General features: G+C 38.1%; 1 protein-coding gene across 10 annotated transcripts in view; it reads left to right on the top strand.

Annotated features, from left to right (window-relative positions):
* Window positions 1–17,403, top strand: part of LOC131415265 (nucleoporin SEH1) — a 162,328-nt gene extending 144,925 nt beyond the window's left edge. For 7 of the 10 annotated variants that reach the window (XM_058556739.1, XM_058556737.1, XM_058556738.1 and 4 more), the window contains 7 exons: window positions 1,344–1,423; window positions 2,854–2,949; window positions 6,469–6,588; window positions 7,029–7,150; window positions 10,122–10,251; window positions 10,742–10,800; window positions 16,965–17,403. In XM_058556739.1, coding sequence (XP_058412722.1) covers window positions 1,344–1,423; window positions 2,854–2,949; window positions 6,469–6,588; window positions 7,029–7,150; window positions 10,122–10,251; window positions 10,742–10,800; window positions 16,965–17,103 — 746 coding nt within the window. In that variant the 3' untranslated portion in view covers window positions 17,104–17,403. Of the gene's footprint in view, window positions 1–1,343; window positions 1,424–2,853; window positions 2,950–6,468; window positions 6,589–7,028; window positions 7,151–10,121; window positions 10,252–10,741; window positions 10,801–10,855; window positions 11,016–16,964 lie in introns of those variants that run through there. The other 3 variants (XR_009222387.1, XM_058556736.1, XM_058556741.1) reach the window with 3 other exon arrangements.
* The last annotated feature ends 1,767 nt before the right edge of the window (window positions 17,404–19,170 follow it).

Below are 19,170 nucleotides of genomic sequence, written 5' to 3'. Positions count from 1 at the left end.
TCCTTTACCCTTCTCCAACAGTTATTTAACAGCTTCTTCTCAAAGCTTCTGCTCCCCTTCCCCTCTCCTATTCCTGCTCTCACTCTTTCCAACTCTTGACTTTGCCTCACACATCTTGAAAATATGGAAGGCATTACACTAAATGAAAGCCTTCTGTTTCCATCACAGACAAACCCTTCTGCTTGGAGTCTAGGCCCACCTATTCTTGCCTTCTCAGGGACTTCCTCTGGCCCCTTCTCTCTCCTGTTATCAATTTCTCCCTCTTTGTTGATGCATTTCCATCAGCACACAGTACACTCTACCATCACTTAATTAAGAAATGCCTTCCTTGACCCCACATCTTGCTGCAGCTGCCCCCTTCCTCAACACCCTTTGCTAGTGAAGATTGTGCCCCTTGCCTTCACCTCCTCAGGCGGTTTAGCTGTTGCCCACCAGTAGGCCCTGAACTGGCTCCTATCGAGGTTACTAAAAAGCTCCATTTTGCCAAATCCAAGGTCTCTTTTATGAGTCTTTGTTAATTTGACCTCTCAACACTGTTAACCACTCCTTCGTCTTTGGAACATTTTCTTCTTGTAGTTCTCCTAGTTTTTCCCTGCCTCATGTGCTCCTTCTCAGGTTTCACTGCTTGACTGCTCTTCTTCCCGGCCGGCCTGTATCACCTTCCTTCTCTCTGCTCTCCCTGTACCCCAGATGTGCACACCCAGGTACCTACTCAGCTTCTGCATGTGGGCCTCTCACAAAAACAGAACTCTTGTTTTACCCGTGAAACCTGCTTCTCTTCCAGCCTTACTCATGTCAGTAAGTGGTACCACTGTCTGCCCTTTTGGTTAAGCCAGATCCCTGGAAGTTGAGTTCTCTTCCCTCCCCGCTTCCCCATCCAGTCCATTAGCAAGTCCTTTGCAGTCTGTCTTCAAAATAGATCCCTGATCTGCCTGCTGCTTTTCCTCCCGTTGCCGTAATTCAGGCCTGATGCGGGCCACCCCGTGCATCATCTCAACCAAACTACTGCAGTGACATCCTCCCAGGGCTCCTTCTTCCTCTCTGACTCCCTTGTGGTCTCTTTTCTCACAGCAGCCAGTACTTCTTTAAAACTATAAATCATCTTATTGCTTCCTTGCTTACGCCCTTCAGTAGCTTTGCATTGCACTTTGATTACATCCAAAATAAGATATCTGTCAAACTTGATTTTGTTAGAAAAAATATAGTTCCTATTGGACTCCTCTGGGGATCTAATGATTATATTTTTTTCCCTATGATGAGGTAATCACAGTAATTATCAAAGTAATCTGTTTATTTACCTTTCCAAGAGTTTGTTTGAGTTGTTACATATGTGTTCCTTTTAGAAAGTTATCTGGAACTTGAGAATCATGGTAACACAGAAGTGAAGTGGCATCTGTCATCTTTAGCTCCACCTTATGTCAAGGTTAGTAATAATTACCTTGAATATATTCATTTTAATGTTTACACTTTATGCAGGGTATTTTTTTTTTTTTTTTGAGGAGATCAGCCCTGCGCTAACATCTGCCAATCCTTCTCTTTTTGCTGAGGAAGACTGGCCCCGGGCTAACATCCGTGCCCATCTTCCTCCACTTTATATGGGATGCTGCCACAGCATGGCTTGCCAAGCAGTGCATTGGTACATGCCCAGGATCCGAACCAGCGAACCCCGGGCTGCCGCAGCAGAGCGTGTGCACTTAACTGCTTGTGCCACCGGGCTGGCCCTATGCAGGGTATTTTAAAAACTGGATTATGAGCATAGGTTGAGATTATTGGATTTTTGTTCCATTAATTCGTTTACTTGATTTTCTCTATAGGTGGGGCTAATACATGTCCAGTCTTTTTCACAGGGTGGCTTTGAGAGTTAAATTAGAAAATGTATGTGAAAATATGTGCTTGCCCCATTTAGTGCTGTCTCCTACAGTCCTGATTTTTCTCTGAAATAACTTAATTTTGAAAAATATATAAAAATTTTATTTTATGGGGCCAGCCCAGTGGTGTAGTGGTTAAGTTTGTGCACTCCTGTTTGGCAGTCCGGGGTTTTCAGGTTCAGATCCCAGGTGCAGACCTACACACCGCTTATCAAGCCATGCTGTAGCAGGCATCCCACATATAAAGTAGAGGAAAATGGGCATGGATGTTAGCTCAGGACCAGTCTTCCTCAGCAAAAAGAGGAGGATTGGCAGCAGATGTTAGCTCAGGGCTAATCTTCCTCACACACACACAAAAAATTTTATTGCAGAACATTGTGTGTGTATGCGCACGCACACACATTTTTTTCTCTCCCATGTTCTGAATACTGTTGTATGTTTTCAGCCAGTGGGAGCTAGTGCAGGCGACGGAATTGAATGTTCTTTGACAGTGAGTGTTAGCCTACTATATACTGCAAGTAGTCTCCGCCAGTGGGCACTGTCTGAATTGAGTGTGTTGTTTAGAACACCATGGCTTTCCTGCCATGTATTTTGTGTGATGGTAACAGTTTTGAGCCATAATATTAACAAAATGTGGGTAAAAGATAGTGCTGGACCTACTGAAAAGAAATAACTGGTATTGCAAAGGATGTCAAAATGTACATCCAGCAAGTTTTTTTGGGTCTTTGAGGGAAAGGCAGTCCTTCGACATGAATAGCATCTTCAAGATCGCTGTAACCAGGGTGGAGTGGCTGCTGATGTAGGGAGGAGAGGCCTTGTGTGAGCTGCGTCAAGTAGTGCTGCCACTCCAGGCAGGCCTTGAGGTCTCCTTCCCCTGCAAAACGGGTTTGTGTCCTCAATAACCAAAAAGGTAACGGTGTCACTCAGAATCGATCTGTTGACTTTTATATTTTTTCATTTGATTGTTTAAATGATTATTTTGTAGGGAGTCGATGAAAGTGGAGATGTTTTTAGAGCTACCTATGCAGCATTCAGATGTTCTCCTATTTCTGGTATACTGGAAAGCCACGGAATCCAAAAGGTGAGTTTTAACTTTTTTTTCACAACCAGCTGGTAAGAACACGGTGTTGATTGGCCAGGAGTGCCTCATTGGTTTTCACCCAGAGTAGTTTGCTGCACCTAGACCAGTGCTCCTCACAGCCAGGCTGCCACAGAAGAAGAGGCCTGCATCAGTGCAAGTCAGTGGACTGCTTCCTGCAGCAGAGAGTCTTGCTTTCTAAAGAGCTAAACAAAGCCCCATGCTTAGTGGTATGATTGATTTACATTCTGATATTAGCGCTTCATGTGGCTGCAGGCTGCTGCTACTTAGAACACACTTTGAGTAGTGCTGATCTAGACAATAGTTTTGTCCTCCAGCCTTAGTCAGAAAAATCTACCATTACTCAAAAACAACTCAATGTTCACATCGTAGTGAACAGTATATCTTCATGGGTAAGTGGTGACAGATCCCTTTAGTACCATGGCCTCTTAAACTTTAACTCATTTGTAGACCTGACATACCCCCTTCAGCTATCTCTTAGTGACACTAGTTGTTAACTTGGCCTCAATACACTTTTTCTTTTTATGCTGATAGCTGAAACTAATTTAAACTATAGCACTTATATGATATTTGGAAGATAACAGTAAATCTTCATGACCCTGGGTTAAGCATTGGTTTCTTAGACATAATACCAATAAAGCACAAGTGACAAAAGAAAAAATAGGTGAATTATCAAAATTAAAAACTTTTGTGCATCAAAAGACACCATTAAATCAGTGAAAAGACAACCCAGAGTATGGGAGAAAATATTTAGAAATCATGTATTTGACAAAGGACGTATATTCAGAATGTGTAAGAATGTATACAACTCAACAATATAAAGACAAATAACCAGTTTAAAAAATGAGTAGAGGATCTGAATAGACATTTCTCCAAAGAAGATACACAAGTGGCCAATAAACACATGAAAAGATGCTTAAAATTACTAGTCGTCAGGGAAATGCAAAACAAAACCACAATGAGATATCACTTCACACCCACTAGGGTGACTATGATTTAAAAAAAAACAGACAGTAATGTGTTAACGAGGATGTAGAGAAATTAGAACTCTTATACACTGCTGGTGGAGAAGGAAAATGGAACAGCCACTGTGAAAGACAGTTTGACGGTTCCTCAATAAGTTAAATGTAGCATTACCATATGACCCAGCAACCCTACTTCTGGATATATACCCAAAAACATTGAAAACCGGTATTCAAACAAAAACTTGGACACAAGTGTTCGTAGCAGCCTATTCAAAATAACCAAAAAACGTGGAAATAACCCAAATGTCCATCAACTGATAGATGGATAAACAAAATGTGGTATATCCATACCATGAAATATTTGGCATTAAAAAGGAATGAAGTACTGATTACATGCTACCATATGGATGAACCTTGAAAACATGCTAAGTGAAACAAGCCAGACACAAAAGGCCATATATTGTATGATTCAATTTATGTGAAATGTCTAGAATAGATAAATCTATAGAGACAGAAAGTAGATTAGTGGTTGCTGGGGCTGGGAGAGAGGGTAGAGAATGGGGAATGACTGCTGATGGTATGGGATTTCTTTTGGGGGTATTGAAAATATTTTAAAATTAGATTGTGGTGATGGTTGCACAGTTCTGGAGATATACTGAAAACCAGTAATTACACTTGAAATGGGTGAATTGTATGTGAATTATATCTCAATAAAGCTATAAAAAATGAAGAATGAAGGTGCAGGACTAGATCGGCTCCCAGGAATTGCTCCTTTTCACACAACACAAATAGAAGCTCCATGAGATCTTTGAGTTTTGTTGTGTTCATCACTGTACATCCTGAACCAAATTAATTGCTTACCACTTTGTCAAATCACATTTATCAAATGAACTCTAGGTCTAGTTACTTAATTTGTTGGGGGGGAAAAAGCAAAGCATATCCTTTTGGGACCATTTAGGGAAGTATTACGAGATAGCACAGTTACTGATGTATATAGCAGTGATCCAGAAGGGAAAAAAAAATTAATTCGTTAGTTGCAACCTAGTTCTTCTTTTTTTTTTTTTTTTGTGAGGAAGATCAGCCCTGAGCTAACATCCATGCCAATCCTCCTCTTTTTGCTGAGGAAGATCAGCTCATCCATTGCCAATCCTTCCCCTTTTTTCCCCCAAAGCCCCAGTAGATATGTCAAAGTTGCACATCCTTCTTGTTGCTGTATGTGGGATGCGGCCTCAGCATGGCTGGAGAAGTGGTGCGTCGGTGTGTGCCCGGGATCTGAACCCGGGCCGCCAGTAGCGGAGCACGTGCACCTAACCACTAAGCCACGGGGCCGGCCCTACAACCTAGTTCTTAAAGAAAGAGATGTACACAATAATTTTTTGGAACATTGGTCAGTTTGATTTGGGATTAAATGAGCTAATGAATGTTCAAGTTCCCATTATGTGCCTAGTGTATAACATGCACTAAGTTTTTCCCTCCTCTTTGTTTATTTTTTGGTGATGGAAGGGGGGGTAAGTAGGATTTGTAGAATATGTGGGACTGTAGTCCCCACTGTTCTAGATAATTTGTATGTTTTCACCATTTAGGACATGGTTGTTTTCATTCTTTTCTTCCTTAATCTTCCAGTGTCCTTGTCATCTTTTACAGTGTCATTCCCTAATCTTGATGATGTCATCTCCTCTATCATTATCCTGCCTCTGCCTTCACACTCGCAGGCTTGCTGGCTGCATTGTTTCTTATGTTCTGCATTGACAGATTAGGTCACTTAAATGTTTTCAAGTCCAGACTCAAAGACACTGATTAATTGTTAACCTGACTAACCTAACTAGTAGTCAATATTTTTAACACTAAATTCTTTGATAAAGAAGGCTCTTAATGCTGCTAAACTTTATAAAATACTATTTTTAAATTTTACAAGTCTCATTATTGAGCCTTTCACAGGTTGTGTGCATACAGTTCGTATATATACCTTTGAGCTGTACAGTCAGGGTAACTGGTTCTGACCAACGTTCTGAAATTAATCGTGATAAAAGCTGCTATTATGTAGCATAGAGGTGCTTGTCTTTTCTGCCTCCTGTTTTGCACCCACTCCTTCCTTCACTTTTCTGTGTATCCTTTCAGTCCTCTCCAATTAGTGGCTGTATGCTAGGCCTTAGTCCTTTACCACTTGGCCAGCAGAGCGTTCCAAAAAGCATTGCAGTGCCAGACTGGATTGTGTTTCTGACTCTGGACCTTCCTCATTTAGGTCTTAAACTTGACAGCTCTAGAATTTTTTGATAATTTTTTTTTAATTTAAAATTATATTTTGAAGAATATGTTACATAAAGCCTTAAAGAAAAATATATTTTGGATCTGGTATAGTAACAAGCTTACTAAAAATAGAATTGTTCAAATCCTTTTTCAATTAATGGCAAAACTAGCCAATGCAAAAACATTTTTCCCTTTAATTTTTTCATATTGACACTCTGAATTGGTGATCTAACTACATGTGCGTAAGTTTCAGTTTCTAAATAGTTCTTCTGGATGTTTTGTTTTGTAGGTCTCCATCATGTTTTTGCCCAGAGATAGAGGGGATTATGCCCAGTTTTGGGATGTTGAGTGTCACTCCCTTAAAGAGCCTCACATGAAACACACCTTGAGATTTCAACTCTCTGGACAAGTGAGTATTACGCTGAATTTCGTAAATTATTGGCTGTGTATATCAAAAACACGAAGTGAAACTGACATGAAAAACTGGCCTGAAAATGCAGAATATTTTCCTGCTATTATTCTAATTTCATTAATTCTGTTGTATAGCCCTATAATCTTAATTTTTTCATTTCTTTTTATTGATTGGCAAGTTTGAGGTCTGGGTTTGGCTCTGTGAAACCTTTGTTTGACTTGATTAGGTAGGATACTCTGTGTGTGTGTGTGTGTGTGTGTGTGTGTGTGTGTGTGTGTAAGAAAGCATAGGGTTTGCAATTTAGGGAATTTAAAAATCTTGTCTCCTTTTAAAAAATTATGAAGGAAATAGTAGAATTCAAATAGGTAAATGTCCATATATTTTCCTAGAGTATTTATTTCTCCCCCTGCTGCCCTGTGATTTTTTTTTTAATACAGAGTGTCAAAGCAGAAAATGAACCAGAAAATTCATCTGTTTCCACAAATACGCTCATTAAAATAGATAATTTAGTTAAGCCTCGAAGACAAGCTGTATCAGAGGCTTCTGCTCTCATACCTGGGTATGTTGTTTCTGTCCTTATGAATTTTTTTCCAGTACTTTATTGAGGTATAATTACATTCAGTAAAATGCTCAATGACTACCTATAAGTTTACATGCATTACTACCACTCCAGTCAAGACGGAGAATATTTTTCTCACCCCGGAAAGTTCTTATGTGTCCCTTTACAGTCAACCCCCACCCTCACCCCAGGATTTGTTCTGTTCTGATCTATTGCCATAGGTTGGTTTTGCTGAATCTCGTGTGCATATGCACTCTTTGTGTCTGGCTTCTTTTACTTAGTGTTTTTTGGGGTTCATTTGTATTGAGTATATCAGTAGTTTGTTCCTTTTTGTTATTTAGTATTCCATCATATGAACATATCATAATTTATTTATTTTCCTATTGACATTTGGGTGGCTTCTAATTTGGAGCCATTGTGGATGAAGGGGCTATGAACATTATTGTATGTGTGTTTGTTTTTTGTTTAGATTTTTTTTTTAATTTTTTGTTTATTGCAGTAACATTGTATAAATTTCAGGTGTACATCATTATACTTCTATTTCTGCATAGATTACATCATGTTCACCACCCAAATACTAATTACAACCCATCACCACACACATATGCCGAATTATCCCTTTTTTTTTTTTTTTTTTTTTTTTTTTTTTTTTTTGTGAGGAGATCAGCCCTGAGCTAACATCCTCCAATCCTCCTCTTTTTTTGCTGAGGAAGACGGCCCTGGGCTAACATCGGTGCCTATCTTCCTCCACTTTATATGGGACGCCGCCACAGCATGGCTTACCAAGCAGTGCGTCGGTGCGCGCCCGGGATCCGAACCAGCGAACCCCGGGCCGCCGCAGCGGAGCGCGCGCACTTAACCGCTTGCGCCACCGGGCCGGCCCCCGAATTATCCCTTTTGCCCTCCTCCCTCCTCCCTTCCCCTCTGGTAACCACCAATCCAATCTCTGTCTCTATGTGTTTTTTTATTGTTGTTATTATCTCCTACTTAATGAAGGAAATCTGTATGTGTGTTTTTGTAGACATAGCCTTTCATTTCTTTTGGATAAAAATACCTCAGAGTAGAATTGCTGGGCCATATGATAAGCATGTGTTTAACTTTAAACTGCCAAATAATTTTCTCAAAGTGGTTGTACCATTTTACATTCCCAAAAACAGTGTATGAAAATAGATTCTCAAAAACTTTAAAAAATGTATATTTTATACCAGCAGCTTACATAGCTTTATTGATAATATTTAAGTATTTTACCTAATGAAAATGTTTCTTCTGATCCTTAATTAACTAATATTTAGGTCTAACTTAGTTCTGGAGGAAGATGTTTGTAAGAAAAATGTATAAGTACCTGTTGAACTTAATATAAGTGTGGTCATTTATTTTCTAACAGGAGTAAATAATGCATTTTGTAAGAAATTAGAGTCCTTCAAAGAGTGTGTTCTTACCACACTTTGTATGCTCTTTGCTCATCCCATACTGAGTGCTCACTGCATGCCAGGTAGTGGAGATAAAACAGTAAGCAAAAACGTCCTAGTCTTTATCTCCCTGGACTTCACCCTCTAGAGAAGTCAGTCACACTAACAGGCTTGGAAAGGACTGGAAGGAAATAAATGGGAAACATGGGCAAACGTGACAGAGGGAGCTTGATCTGTGATATCTGGGAAGAACTGCCCTGAAATGGGACCTTTAAGATGAGGAGGATGAGTGGAAATGACCTAGGTGAAGAGGATAGGAAAAGTTCCTAGCTGTGTAAAGGACTGGGGTGATGAGGATTCTTGGCTCTTGAGGAACCAAAAGCAGCCCACGGGCCTAGAGCACAGAATAGGAGGGAGAGTAGTGTGAGGTGAGGCTAGAGAGGGAGGTGGGCTGGGTGCAGACCACACATAGCCCTGTATGTCAGGTGAAGGATTTGGGTGTTCATCTGCAACGCTATTGGAAGCCATTGAGTGACATAATCAGATTCAAGTATTTATAGAAAAATCCGTCTGGCTGCAGTATGGACTGATTAGAAGGAGGCAAGAGTAGATAGGGTAAAACAAGTCAGAGGCTATTTTTAAGAAGTCCAGGAGTAAGATGGAGTCAAGGAAGATGACAAGAAATAGACAGATTTGAGAAGTATGTAGGAAAGAAATTTGAAGGACTCATGATAGATTGGATAAAGGGGTGTGAGAGAGAAAGGGGTCAAAGTCGGCTCCCAGATACCATTCCCCAAGGTGGAAAATACAAGTGGAGGATCAGGTTGGAGGAGAAAGATCAAGTTTAGCCTGAATTTGTAGAGACAAAGATGTCTTTGAGATAGTCAAAGGGAGAAAATTGTGTGATGACACACAAGTTATGTTGCCCAGAGGCTCAGTCTGAGCTGAGATACAAATCTGGAAGTCACTTAGGTGTGAGGTCGCTGGATCACCAGAGATGGGATTGCCTAGGGAGAGTGTAGTGTGAGCTGTTGGGGATGTCCAGGGCCAAACCTTATGGGACACAGCATTAGAGGTGAGGGAGTGGTGATGAGCCTGCACAGACTAAGTGGCCAGAGAAATGAAAGTCAGCAGCATGGAATCTGGAAGCCAAGGCAAGAGGAAGTGGTCACTACTATTAAATGCTGCTGAGAGGCCAGAGCATATGCCATACTGTTAGAGTAGCGTGTATCCCTGTGAAAATGAAGATCATCCAGTGGACTGTGCTGTGAGTAGTCCGGGTAAAAGGGCCACCTCTATACAAACAGAGTTTTTCAGTGCAAAAGAGGGTCAGAGGTGGCACTGCTGTCCTGTGTTACGTAGCAGCTAACCCAGCACCTTGATAAGAGTATTCCTGCTGTCAGCATTTTATCTTTATACAAATTAGTTAAATTGCCATTACAAAACTATTTTTTAATGGAGTTGTGAGAGAAAACAGAAATTAAAGCAATACTTCATAACATATATAAATAGTTTAAATTACTGTGGATTTTAAATAGTTAACTTTAAACCTATTTCCAAAGCAGGCACCTTGACTTGACCCACCGTGGAGTTTATGCCCCAGAAGATGTGTATCAGTTTTTGCCAACTAGAGTTGGGGAATCAAGGACGTTAAAAGTCAATTTGCGAAATAATTCTTTTATTACACACTTGGTAAGTTGGCAATACTGCTGTGGGTTTTGGAAAAGTAAATATGTTCAACCATTTGATAAACATTTTCCTGATAGTTAGAAGCTTGTTTTATAGATTATATTTAAGCTGTAATCATGAGTTAATTTTTAAAATACCTTAATATACTGTATTTGAAAAGAAACTCATGGGAAGTTGATGACCCTTTATCTGAAGATCAAAAATATTTAGCATTTGTTTTCATTTTTTAACTTTTTCTCTTGTTTTCTCTTTTTTCTGTACCATCACACCGACATATTTCTGGATAACGTTTATTCTAGTCAAAACTAGAGTAAATTCATATTCAAGTTTCCTTAAATGTGTTTTCATTAGCACTTATTGTCTTACCTAATTTTGTGGCTATACTTAAATTTATAAAATGTTATCTTTAATTAAAAAAATGTATGATATGTTTTAACTGTGCTCAAATTTCTGACTTGCATAACTTCATGAAGTGTTTCATATTAAATTCCAGCTGAAGTTTTTAAGTCCCAGGGAGCCTTTCTACGTCAAACATTCAAAATATTCTTTGAGGTGAGTTTGTCATAAATCAAAATGTTTTCATCCTAGTTCATGACTTTGTTTTCAGGATGTGGAGATTTCTCTTGGGAATTAGGAGTTCTCCAGTGTCCCTCTATTACAGCCCTTCGTCTTCATTCCCAACACCGTGGAACACTGAGCACATGGATCTTCATAAGTAGGACAGAGAGAAGGAGCCTTCAGGGAAAACAGTTCATGACTGCCCCCAGGTGTGCTTTACTGTGTAGCAACCCAAGCTTTGAGCAGTGTTTTGGACTTAGCATATGATTCCTGTTAACCTAGTCCTAGAACCTTAATTATCTTGTGATTAACTTTAGAACAGTTCCTGCTTTGAATGTTATTTTCACTACGCTAAGAATCAGGGATTTAAATTTTCACTAATTAGGACAAAAACCTTCCCAGATTAATTGGGAAAACTTTTACTGCGGTATTTTTCAGTTGTCATTCTTCAAATAACCTATATTGTTCTTAAATCAGGGCCTCATTTTCTTGTCATCCTTGCTAATTTTCTTTTTCCATATGATGTACATTTAGGTTGAAATCTCAAACTGGATTGTCACTGTTATTTAGAATTTTGACAGGGTTCTTTTTGTTAATACTGACGAATAATTTTATCTTCACCTTTGAATCTTTAATTAAACCATTTAGTTATTATCAGATCTTTCATTTTAGCATTAGGAGACTGTTCCAAAAATATGTTATATTCTGTGAAAACTTGGACCACTCTGCAAACATTCTAGGGCTGCCTTACTGAGTTACTAAGACCAGCAATGCTGTATGCTAGAAGCTTACACGTATCTTCAGATACTGAAAAGATGACTTGGGGGAGGGCCATTCCCAGCACCTCTTACCTTTTCACTCTTTCATCTCTTTCACCACCCATTCCCCATCCTGTGTACTATAAAACATGTTATTTATGTACTCAAGAGTTAAGCACTTCCTTTGCCTCCCTGGAGACTTACCTGAAGGCAAACTGCAAATTCAACAATGAATGTATCTAGAAAGTTGTCATAGCCTTAATTTCTCTCAGCCTCAATTTCCTAATTTGTAAAATGGAGATGATGACGCTCTGACAGCATGGAATTGTTATGAGGAGCTCGTCAGAGATGTGTGGGTATTAGTGCCTGGTCATAGAGAGCACTCAGCAGGTAATGGTATCTTTAGCATTGTTAACAAAGCCCTCCATTTAGTTGGCCTTACTGGCAAGCTCCATCCAGAGATTTTGATGTAATGTCATATTAATGCTTTCCCATTAAACCCTTCAACAACTACATGGAAGAGAAAGACCTAAGTTTAAAAAGCTACTAAATCCAAATTTTCCAGCTTCTCTGCTCTTAGTTCTTGTCTCCCAGCAGTCTGTGGATCCCTCCAGTTAAAAGTTTGCCCTGATTCATTTAGGACTCTTGATGTTATACTGTGTTTTATTTAGGTTGGTACTCCTAAATACAAAGTGTCAATTAGTTTATTTAAAAATAGATCATTTAAATTCCCAGTGATGGTAACTTTTTAGTAACTGAGTACAAGTAGATACTGAATAAATGATCTATCCTGAACACTTATTATCTGAATGTGAACTTTATCATAACTGCATCATTAATTCTGCTGCTGCTTTCTTCTCTGTCTGGTTCACATCCCTGATCTTAACCAGCTGTTTGGAGGAGTATATCTCTCAACACGAGGCGGATTGGGTGGAATACTTCTGTGTAAACTAGCATACACCTGTCACAACTTAGTAGAAGGGCTTCAGATTTTTAAGAAGTTCTTCTCGTCTGAAAAAAAAAACTACTTAAACAAGTTCCAAGAAATCTTACAGATCTTTTTTTAAAAATTCCCTTTAACAGCCTAGTACCAATTTTTTTTAAACAACATTTGCATTCAGCTCATCTGTAGTTTTGGTAAAGAATCATTATTTAAAATAGCTTGTTAAATTGTTTAGCTTTATGTCACTCTTCCCCATTTTATAGCTAGAAGATGGTGCAGTTAAAACTTCCCTGGAGGTAAACATTTATTTTCCCGCTTTCGTCACTGAATACATTGTAGTTTCAAATTCTCTTTTGATGTAATGTTCTTTGCTTAATTTGCTTTCACAGATTTTTCTTTTTAATTCTATTTCAGCTGAAATTTGTAAGCCAAATCATCTACCTTCTTGACCCTTTGCAGAAAAAGAACCTAAACCTGTTCCACTGCAATAATGTTACAAGTGGCAGAGTCTATTCCTAATCTGGATATAGCAACAAGACCAATTGAATGAAAGAGATATAAGGGGTGGCAGTCCTTCTGTGGTGTGGTGTAGTTGTCATTGAGATGTTATAAATTCATAGAATACTGACATTACCTAAATTGAAATATAATTTTGGCAATTAAAATGTCAAATTATTTTCATATTAGGCATCTTTATTTTTCATCATCTGAATTTTTTAGCAAGTTACTAACATTATTTCTTCTGTGTGAACCTTCCTGGATTTGATAGTTGTCTTAATAACAGCAGCAACAGCTGGTGCAATTCTTCCTCCTCCTCCTCCTCCTTTTCATGCATGTCTCAACTTTAATATTAAAAACATGATGCTTAAAACATTTTTAATGAGAAATTCAATTTTTATAAATGAGATGGCATTTTGCTTAGCTTCAGCTTGTTCTCTAAAAACCAATTTTGAAATATAAAATGTGTTCATTGCTAGCCATTTAAAAGTAGACATTTATGTAGAGTTGAATTTGTTCACTTGCCATTCCAAGGCTAGAAAATTTTAAGCTGTCCTAAATTAGAGCACTGTTTTTCTACGCAGCCTAGGTCATATTAATGGCATCTATAAGAACTTAGAAACATGAGAAAATATTTTTAAATTAAGCAAAATCTAGACAGTTTAGGTAAACTAGCATTTAAAATAGCATCACAAGATACAATTTTGTTTGCTTTATAGTCTTTGAACATGTTATTACTTTAAAATATTTAAAAATTTTATGCTTTGAAGGTAAATTTAAATAAGGTAATTTTATACCTTATTTGTGGCAGGTACTTAAGTTATTCTGATCATGATGAGTTTCCAGAAAGTATTCATCCATATTAACTCTCATTATGGAACTTAGGATAAATATTTATGTTAGAAATTCCAGCATCAACTTTAATAAATGTTACATTATGTTGCGTTAAATAAATGTTACAAATTCCAGCATCAACTTTAATAGCAGCAACTCAGTATAAATCTCATAAAATATAAATAAGAAAGTCATATGTGTAAAGCAGTAACTCTGTGATCTGTTTAACCAAATGAGTAAACTCTAGGTCAGAGAAAACTCTTCTCTCATGACAAATCCATAGGCTTAAATTTTATGTAAAGGAAGGCAGAAATTTCTGATTTCTTTATACATAAGAATGACTTCTTTCAACTTTACAGAAGAAGCAGAACTTTGCTACAGTATCTCACTTGAAAATTTTTACCACAAAACTGAAGTAGTAGTGCTTGTGCTCATTATAAGTGTTGAGTACTTTTGTATTTGTCCCAAATATGAGACACTTTGGACAAGGGATTATGAAATATAATTGCTGGTTGAGAGCAGCAGTTAGTTTGCTTTGGCGTGTGAAACAAAATCTGTTTTCAGAATCATGAGAAGCCATTCCGAATGGCTTTCATTAACCACATTTTCGTGTATTAGATCGCTGTCTGCTCTGTGACACCATTAACTATACACTTCCAAAGTAACAATGTGACTTAAGTCATCTGTAGGGTACATGAGGTAATAGTTGCCTTACAAATACGCACCTTTTCTGAGGCTGTTGTGAGGCCTGATGGGGCTGCTCTCAGGGAGTTCTCACGCTGACACATAAAGCAGCACGTGGCCTTTGGGGTGTAGACTGGCAGCGACATAAATAGGGGAAGAACTTCCAGAAGTTACAGGGGTTCTGCCTTGTGCAGAGATGGGTGGGCGTGACTGTATGTTGGATGTTAGCCCCCTTAAAGTGATAGGTTATAAACAAGGTAATAGAGAAATGGAAACATTAAGTTTTTTTGTAAAGGTTCTTTTTTGGATTCCAGGTGATCATCCCTTTCTCATATCTTTTTAAAAAGAGTTTGTTCATGTTCCCACTCAGCCCTGAAAAGCATCCTCCTGTTAACCGGTTGTTTTATTCCAGTCTAATCTAACGTGATTCCCCTCCTCCGTGCCCACGTCTGCGTACACCAACGTGCTGTGGGTCCTGGCAAACTGCGGCTTCTGAGCTGACAGACCCTGCCATGTCATTTGAGAGGAAAGGACAGTGCTCACAGAAGTCACAGCCAAGGAACAATGCTATCATTGAGCTGTTGTCACTTCTCACTAATGCACAGCAATCAAGCAGTTTGTTACTTTTTTGCAGTTTCTTTGATAGTGATGGTACCTTGGCTGTGCTAATGTGCTAGATTTTTCCTACACAAAGTATTCCTTTTAAATTAGAAAACAAATAAAAAGTATGGTTTATATGATTTGTAGGTTCTGATAAGCCCTTTAAATGTAGGCGGGGGCCTGTAGTGAAGGAGGTGGTTGAAAGTGCGCTTCCACAGCTGCCTCTTTGCTGTCTGCACGTGCTGTGTTCTTGTGTGCCTTTGCCGTAAAATTGGTCATTAGCTAGTAAAAGGTTTTGAACTATACCTCTCCGCTGGGTTCAGCATACTTTACCATTGCCTTTTCCCTTTCTGTGTGTGTGTGTGTGTGTGTGTGTGTGTGTGTGTGTCTGTGTGTGTGTGTAGGGAGATTAAAGCAGTTTTTAATAATAGTACAAGGTACTATTTTAAATATATCCATCTTACTGATAGTATTCTATAGCTATATTAAACTTTATGGTTCTTTCTAAATTGCATTGTAGTTTATTCAGTTATCTGTAAATCTGAAACAGATGATATATGTTTATCATAATAGGTTTTTTAAAACACTTCCTCAATTCACTATAGAACAGTTCTATATTCCATGTTGACCTTTGTTAATAATGGGATCTTCCAGAGATTTATTTTGGGATATTTTATTACTTTTAGTAATTAATAAAGTCTCTTAAGCTGCCAAATAGTACTATTATTCTGAGTATTAAAATGCTAACATCAAAGAGAAAATTGTGGTTTGTCAATGCTGTGGAATAGGTACATTTTTTTTTAAAGGCACATTAGCTTTGATGTGGAAAAATAAGGTAAAATGCATTTGGGAAAAATAACCCAGACTTTAAATATATGTGTGTGTGTATATATATATATTCTGCATTGTCAATTATATCCAGGAAAAGGGCTTTGAAATATTTAAACTGTTTTCTAAATTTCTAACCCACTGTACTATTGTACACCCCAAATCTAACATTGTACTGGGTTTTATCAGGAATGTGTTGGAAATAAAAGCATATATCAGTTCTGATTGCTGAACTTTAAAACATGTAGCTCTGAGATGAGACTTAGGGATGAAGTACCTTCTCTCTGAGGAAAGTCTAAAAGCTATAAATTTTCACTTGAAAACAGTTAAGACTGAAAGTCAATGACATCACATAGGCTGTGATCAAGTATACGTGTTCTCCTTCACTATGGAGTAAAGGTATATTTTTGATGCTCTTGGGACCTGGTTTTATGAACAAAAACAAACCTCCCAACATACTACTTTTGAACATAGGGCACTCATTATCTGCCTCTATATAATCTGAAAATAAATTGTCCAGAAGATTTTTGATAAAAGTTTCATATGAATTTTGGAGCAAAAACTTACAGCCCTCTTAATCGTAGGCATTGGACCAGTCTGTTTAATGTTCTTCCCAGTTGAGTATGCTGCCATAGTCAGGAAGGTCGGGGTATGGAGGATGAGCGCTGACTCTTTCTTAGGTGAACAGCCACCTGCTCTGCAGACAGACTACGAAGCTCCATACACAGCAGATCAGACCTTTTATTTTCCTTTTCCTGTGTTTTTGGATAGCCAGGAATATATATACAGTACTGTTGAATCAGATTTTAGATTTTTCTCTCTTTTGTGCCAGTTTCTTATTAAATAATAGCATCAAAGAAATGAGAGCTAAATTTACGCTGAATGTAACTTGACTAGATTCTTTCATCAAAAACCTACTGAGCTCTCTGCCAGGCATTGTGCTAACTATGGCAGGTGATTCACATGTTGTTGTAGCATCAGGCTGCTGACGTTTCTTTCCTTTCTCTTTACAGAGCCCAGCATTACATCAACATGCCTGTGCAGTTCAGACCAAAGTTGGTGGGCAAATTTGAAGCTTTGCTCGTTATTCAAACAGACGAGGGCAAGAGTGTCGCTATTCGACTAATTGGTGAAGCTCTTGAAAAAAATTAACTAGAATACATTTTTTGTAAAGTAAATTACATAAGTTATATTTTGGTAACTTCATTTTTCTACACTACAGTTATGCTTTTGTATATATTTTGTATGAAAAGTTGGTATGTATAACTATAGATTTTTTTGTTTGGAGATCCTAATACTGAAGACCTGACTAAAATATCATGTATCTAGCCTACAGTATTGTACTTAACTTTTACAGAGGAGAAGAGAGTTCTATTTTTGCATTGATTATGTTATTCTAATGGCATATATTTTAATATGGTATATCCAGAAATAAACTTAATTTCCACTGAACTTTGTCTTTATTTTTATATGATGTCATACAGAAATCAGAGTATCGCTTTATTCTGCTAATTATTTCCAAGGTCCTGGGTCTGTTCTGTTATTTTTCTCCTCCATTACACAGTTTCCTTTCCCCTAAGAAATTCCTTCTCTATTCCTTCTGTCTTGTAGCTAATTGCTCAGAGTAGAAAAGAAGCTTACTTTCAAAGAAATTGTTTTTCTCCAGAGTAGGGAAAGTCTTCATATTCTGTGCGAACACATTGGAGAGGTTGATGTATTTTAAGATAGCATTTATTGTAATTAAACCTAGATGGAGCAATTGCTCCAGAATCCAGAGGGGCTCTCTGCAAGCAGGTACCCTGGGACATAGGGTGAGAGGGGAGGGCAGTGAGTCACTGAGGGGACAGAGCTCTCCTGATGTGACATCTTGAGCTGTGGCAAGGTATGAGGTAAGAGAGAAGAGAAGGTGACACGTTACCTGGTTTTACCCAAGAGGAACATGATTAGTAATTGCTTCTCAACCCTTACTAGTAAGTCTCTTGGTAAAGTTTTTTGAGCCCCAGCCAACAGCCTTCTCCTTTGAAACAACAAAATCCCAGGTTGTAGCTGGGGGGTGATGACAGTGGGATATTGATGGAGCAGAAAGACCTCAGAATGTGTAAAAAGCTGCCTAGGTAACTTAAACCCAGTAGCAGTTTTGAACCAATGATTGTGAGCTTGAGATAGAAAAACAGATTCCTTCTTTCCTCTTCCATCTCACTACTTTCTCTTGCTTAAAAATTCTTTCTTAGAAATCAAATTTGTGAAAACATTTTTCACAAGTTAAATAGTTGCTGCTTTTACTGATATTGCCCTACTCCAATTCTAGATTTTGTATATCAAATATGAGATGACTTCAGGCTTGAATGTGCATTTATTTTTTTAAAATTATTTAATTGAGGTCATATTGGCTTATAACATTTTATAGTTTGGGGTTATTATATATCAGTTTCTGTATGGAATGCATCATGGTCACCACCAGTAGGCTACTTTTTATCTGTCGCCATACATATGCACCCCTTTACCCCTTTCACCCACCCCCTACACACACTCCATTCCCCTATGGTAACCACTAATCAGTTCTCTTTATCCATGTGTTTATCTTCCACATATGAGTGAAATCATACAGTGTTTGTCTTTCTCTGCCTGACTTATTTCGCTTAACATAATGCCCTCAAGGTCCATCCACGTTGTTGCAAATGGGACGATTTTTGTCTTTTTATGGCCAAGATTCCATTGTATATATATATACACACATCTTCTTTATCCATGTGCCAGTTGGTGGGCACTTGGATTGCTTCCATGTCTTGGCTATTGCAAATAATGCTGCAGTGAACAAACGGGTGGGTAAATCTCTTTGAACTGTTGATTTCATGTTCTTTGGATAAAGACCCAGTAGTGGGATAGCTGGATCGTATGGTATTTCTATTTTTAATTTTTTTGAGGAATCTCCATACTGTTTACCATAGAGGTTGCACCAGTTTACATTCCCACCAGCAGTGTATAAGGGTTCCCTTTTCTCCACATCCTCTTCAACATTTGTTATTTTTTGTCTTGTTAATTATAGCCATTCTGACAGGTGTAAGGTGATACCTCATTGTAGTTTTGATTTGCATTTCCCTAATAATTAGTGATGTTGAACATCTTTTCATGTGTCTGTTGGCCATCTGTGTATCTTCTTTGGAAAAATGTCTGTTCATATCCTCTGCCCATTTTTTGATCTGGTTGTTTGTTTTTTTG

Source organism: Diceros bicornis, chromosome 16 (assembly GCF_020826845.1).
Source record: "Diceros bicornis minor isolate mBicDic1 chromosome 16, mDicBic1.mat.cur, whole genome shotgun sequence".
NCBI lineage: Eukaryota > Metazoa > Chordata > Mammalia > Perissodactyla > Rhinocerotidae > Diceros > Diceros bicornis.
The sequence above is the reverse complement of the archived record's forward strand: the minus strand, read 5'-3'. Positions and strand labels throughout refer to the sequence as shown.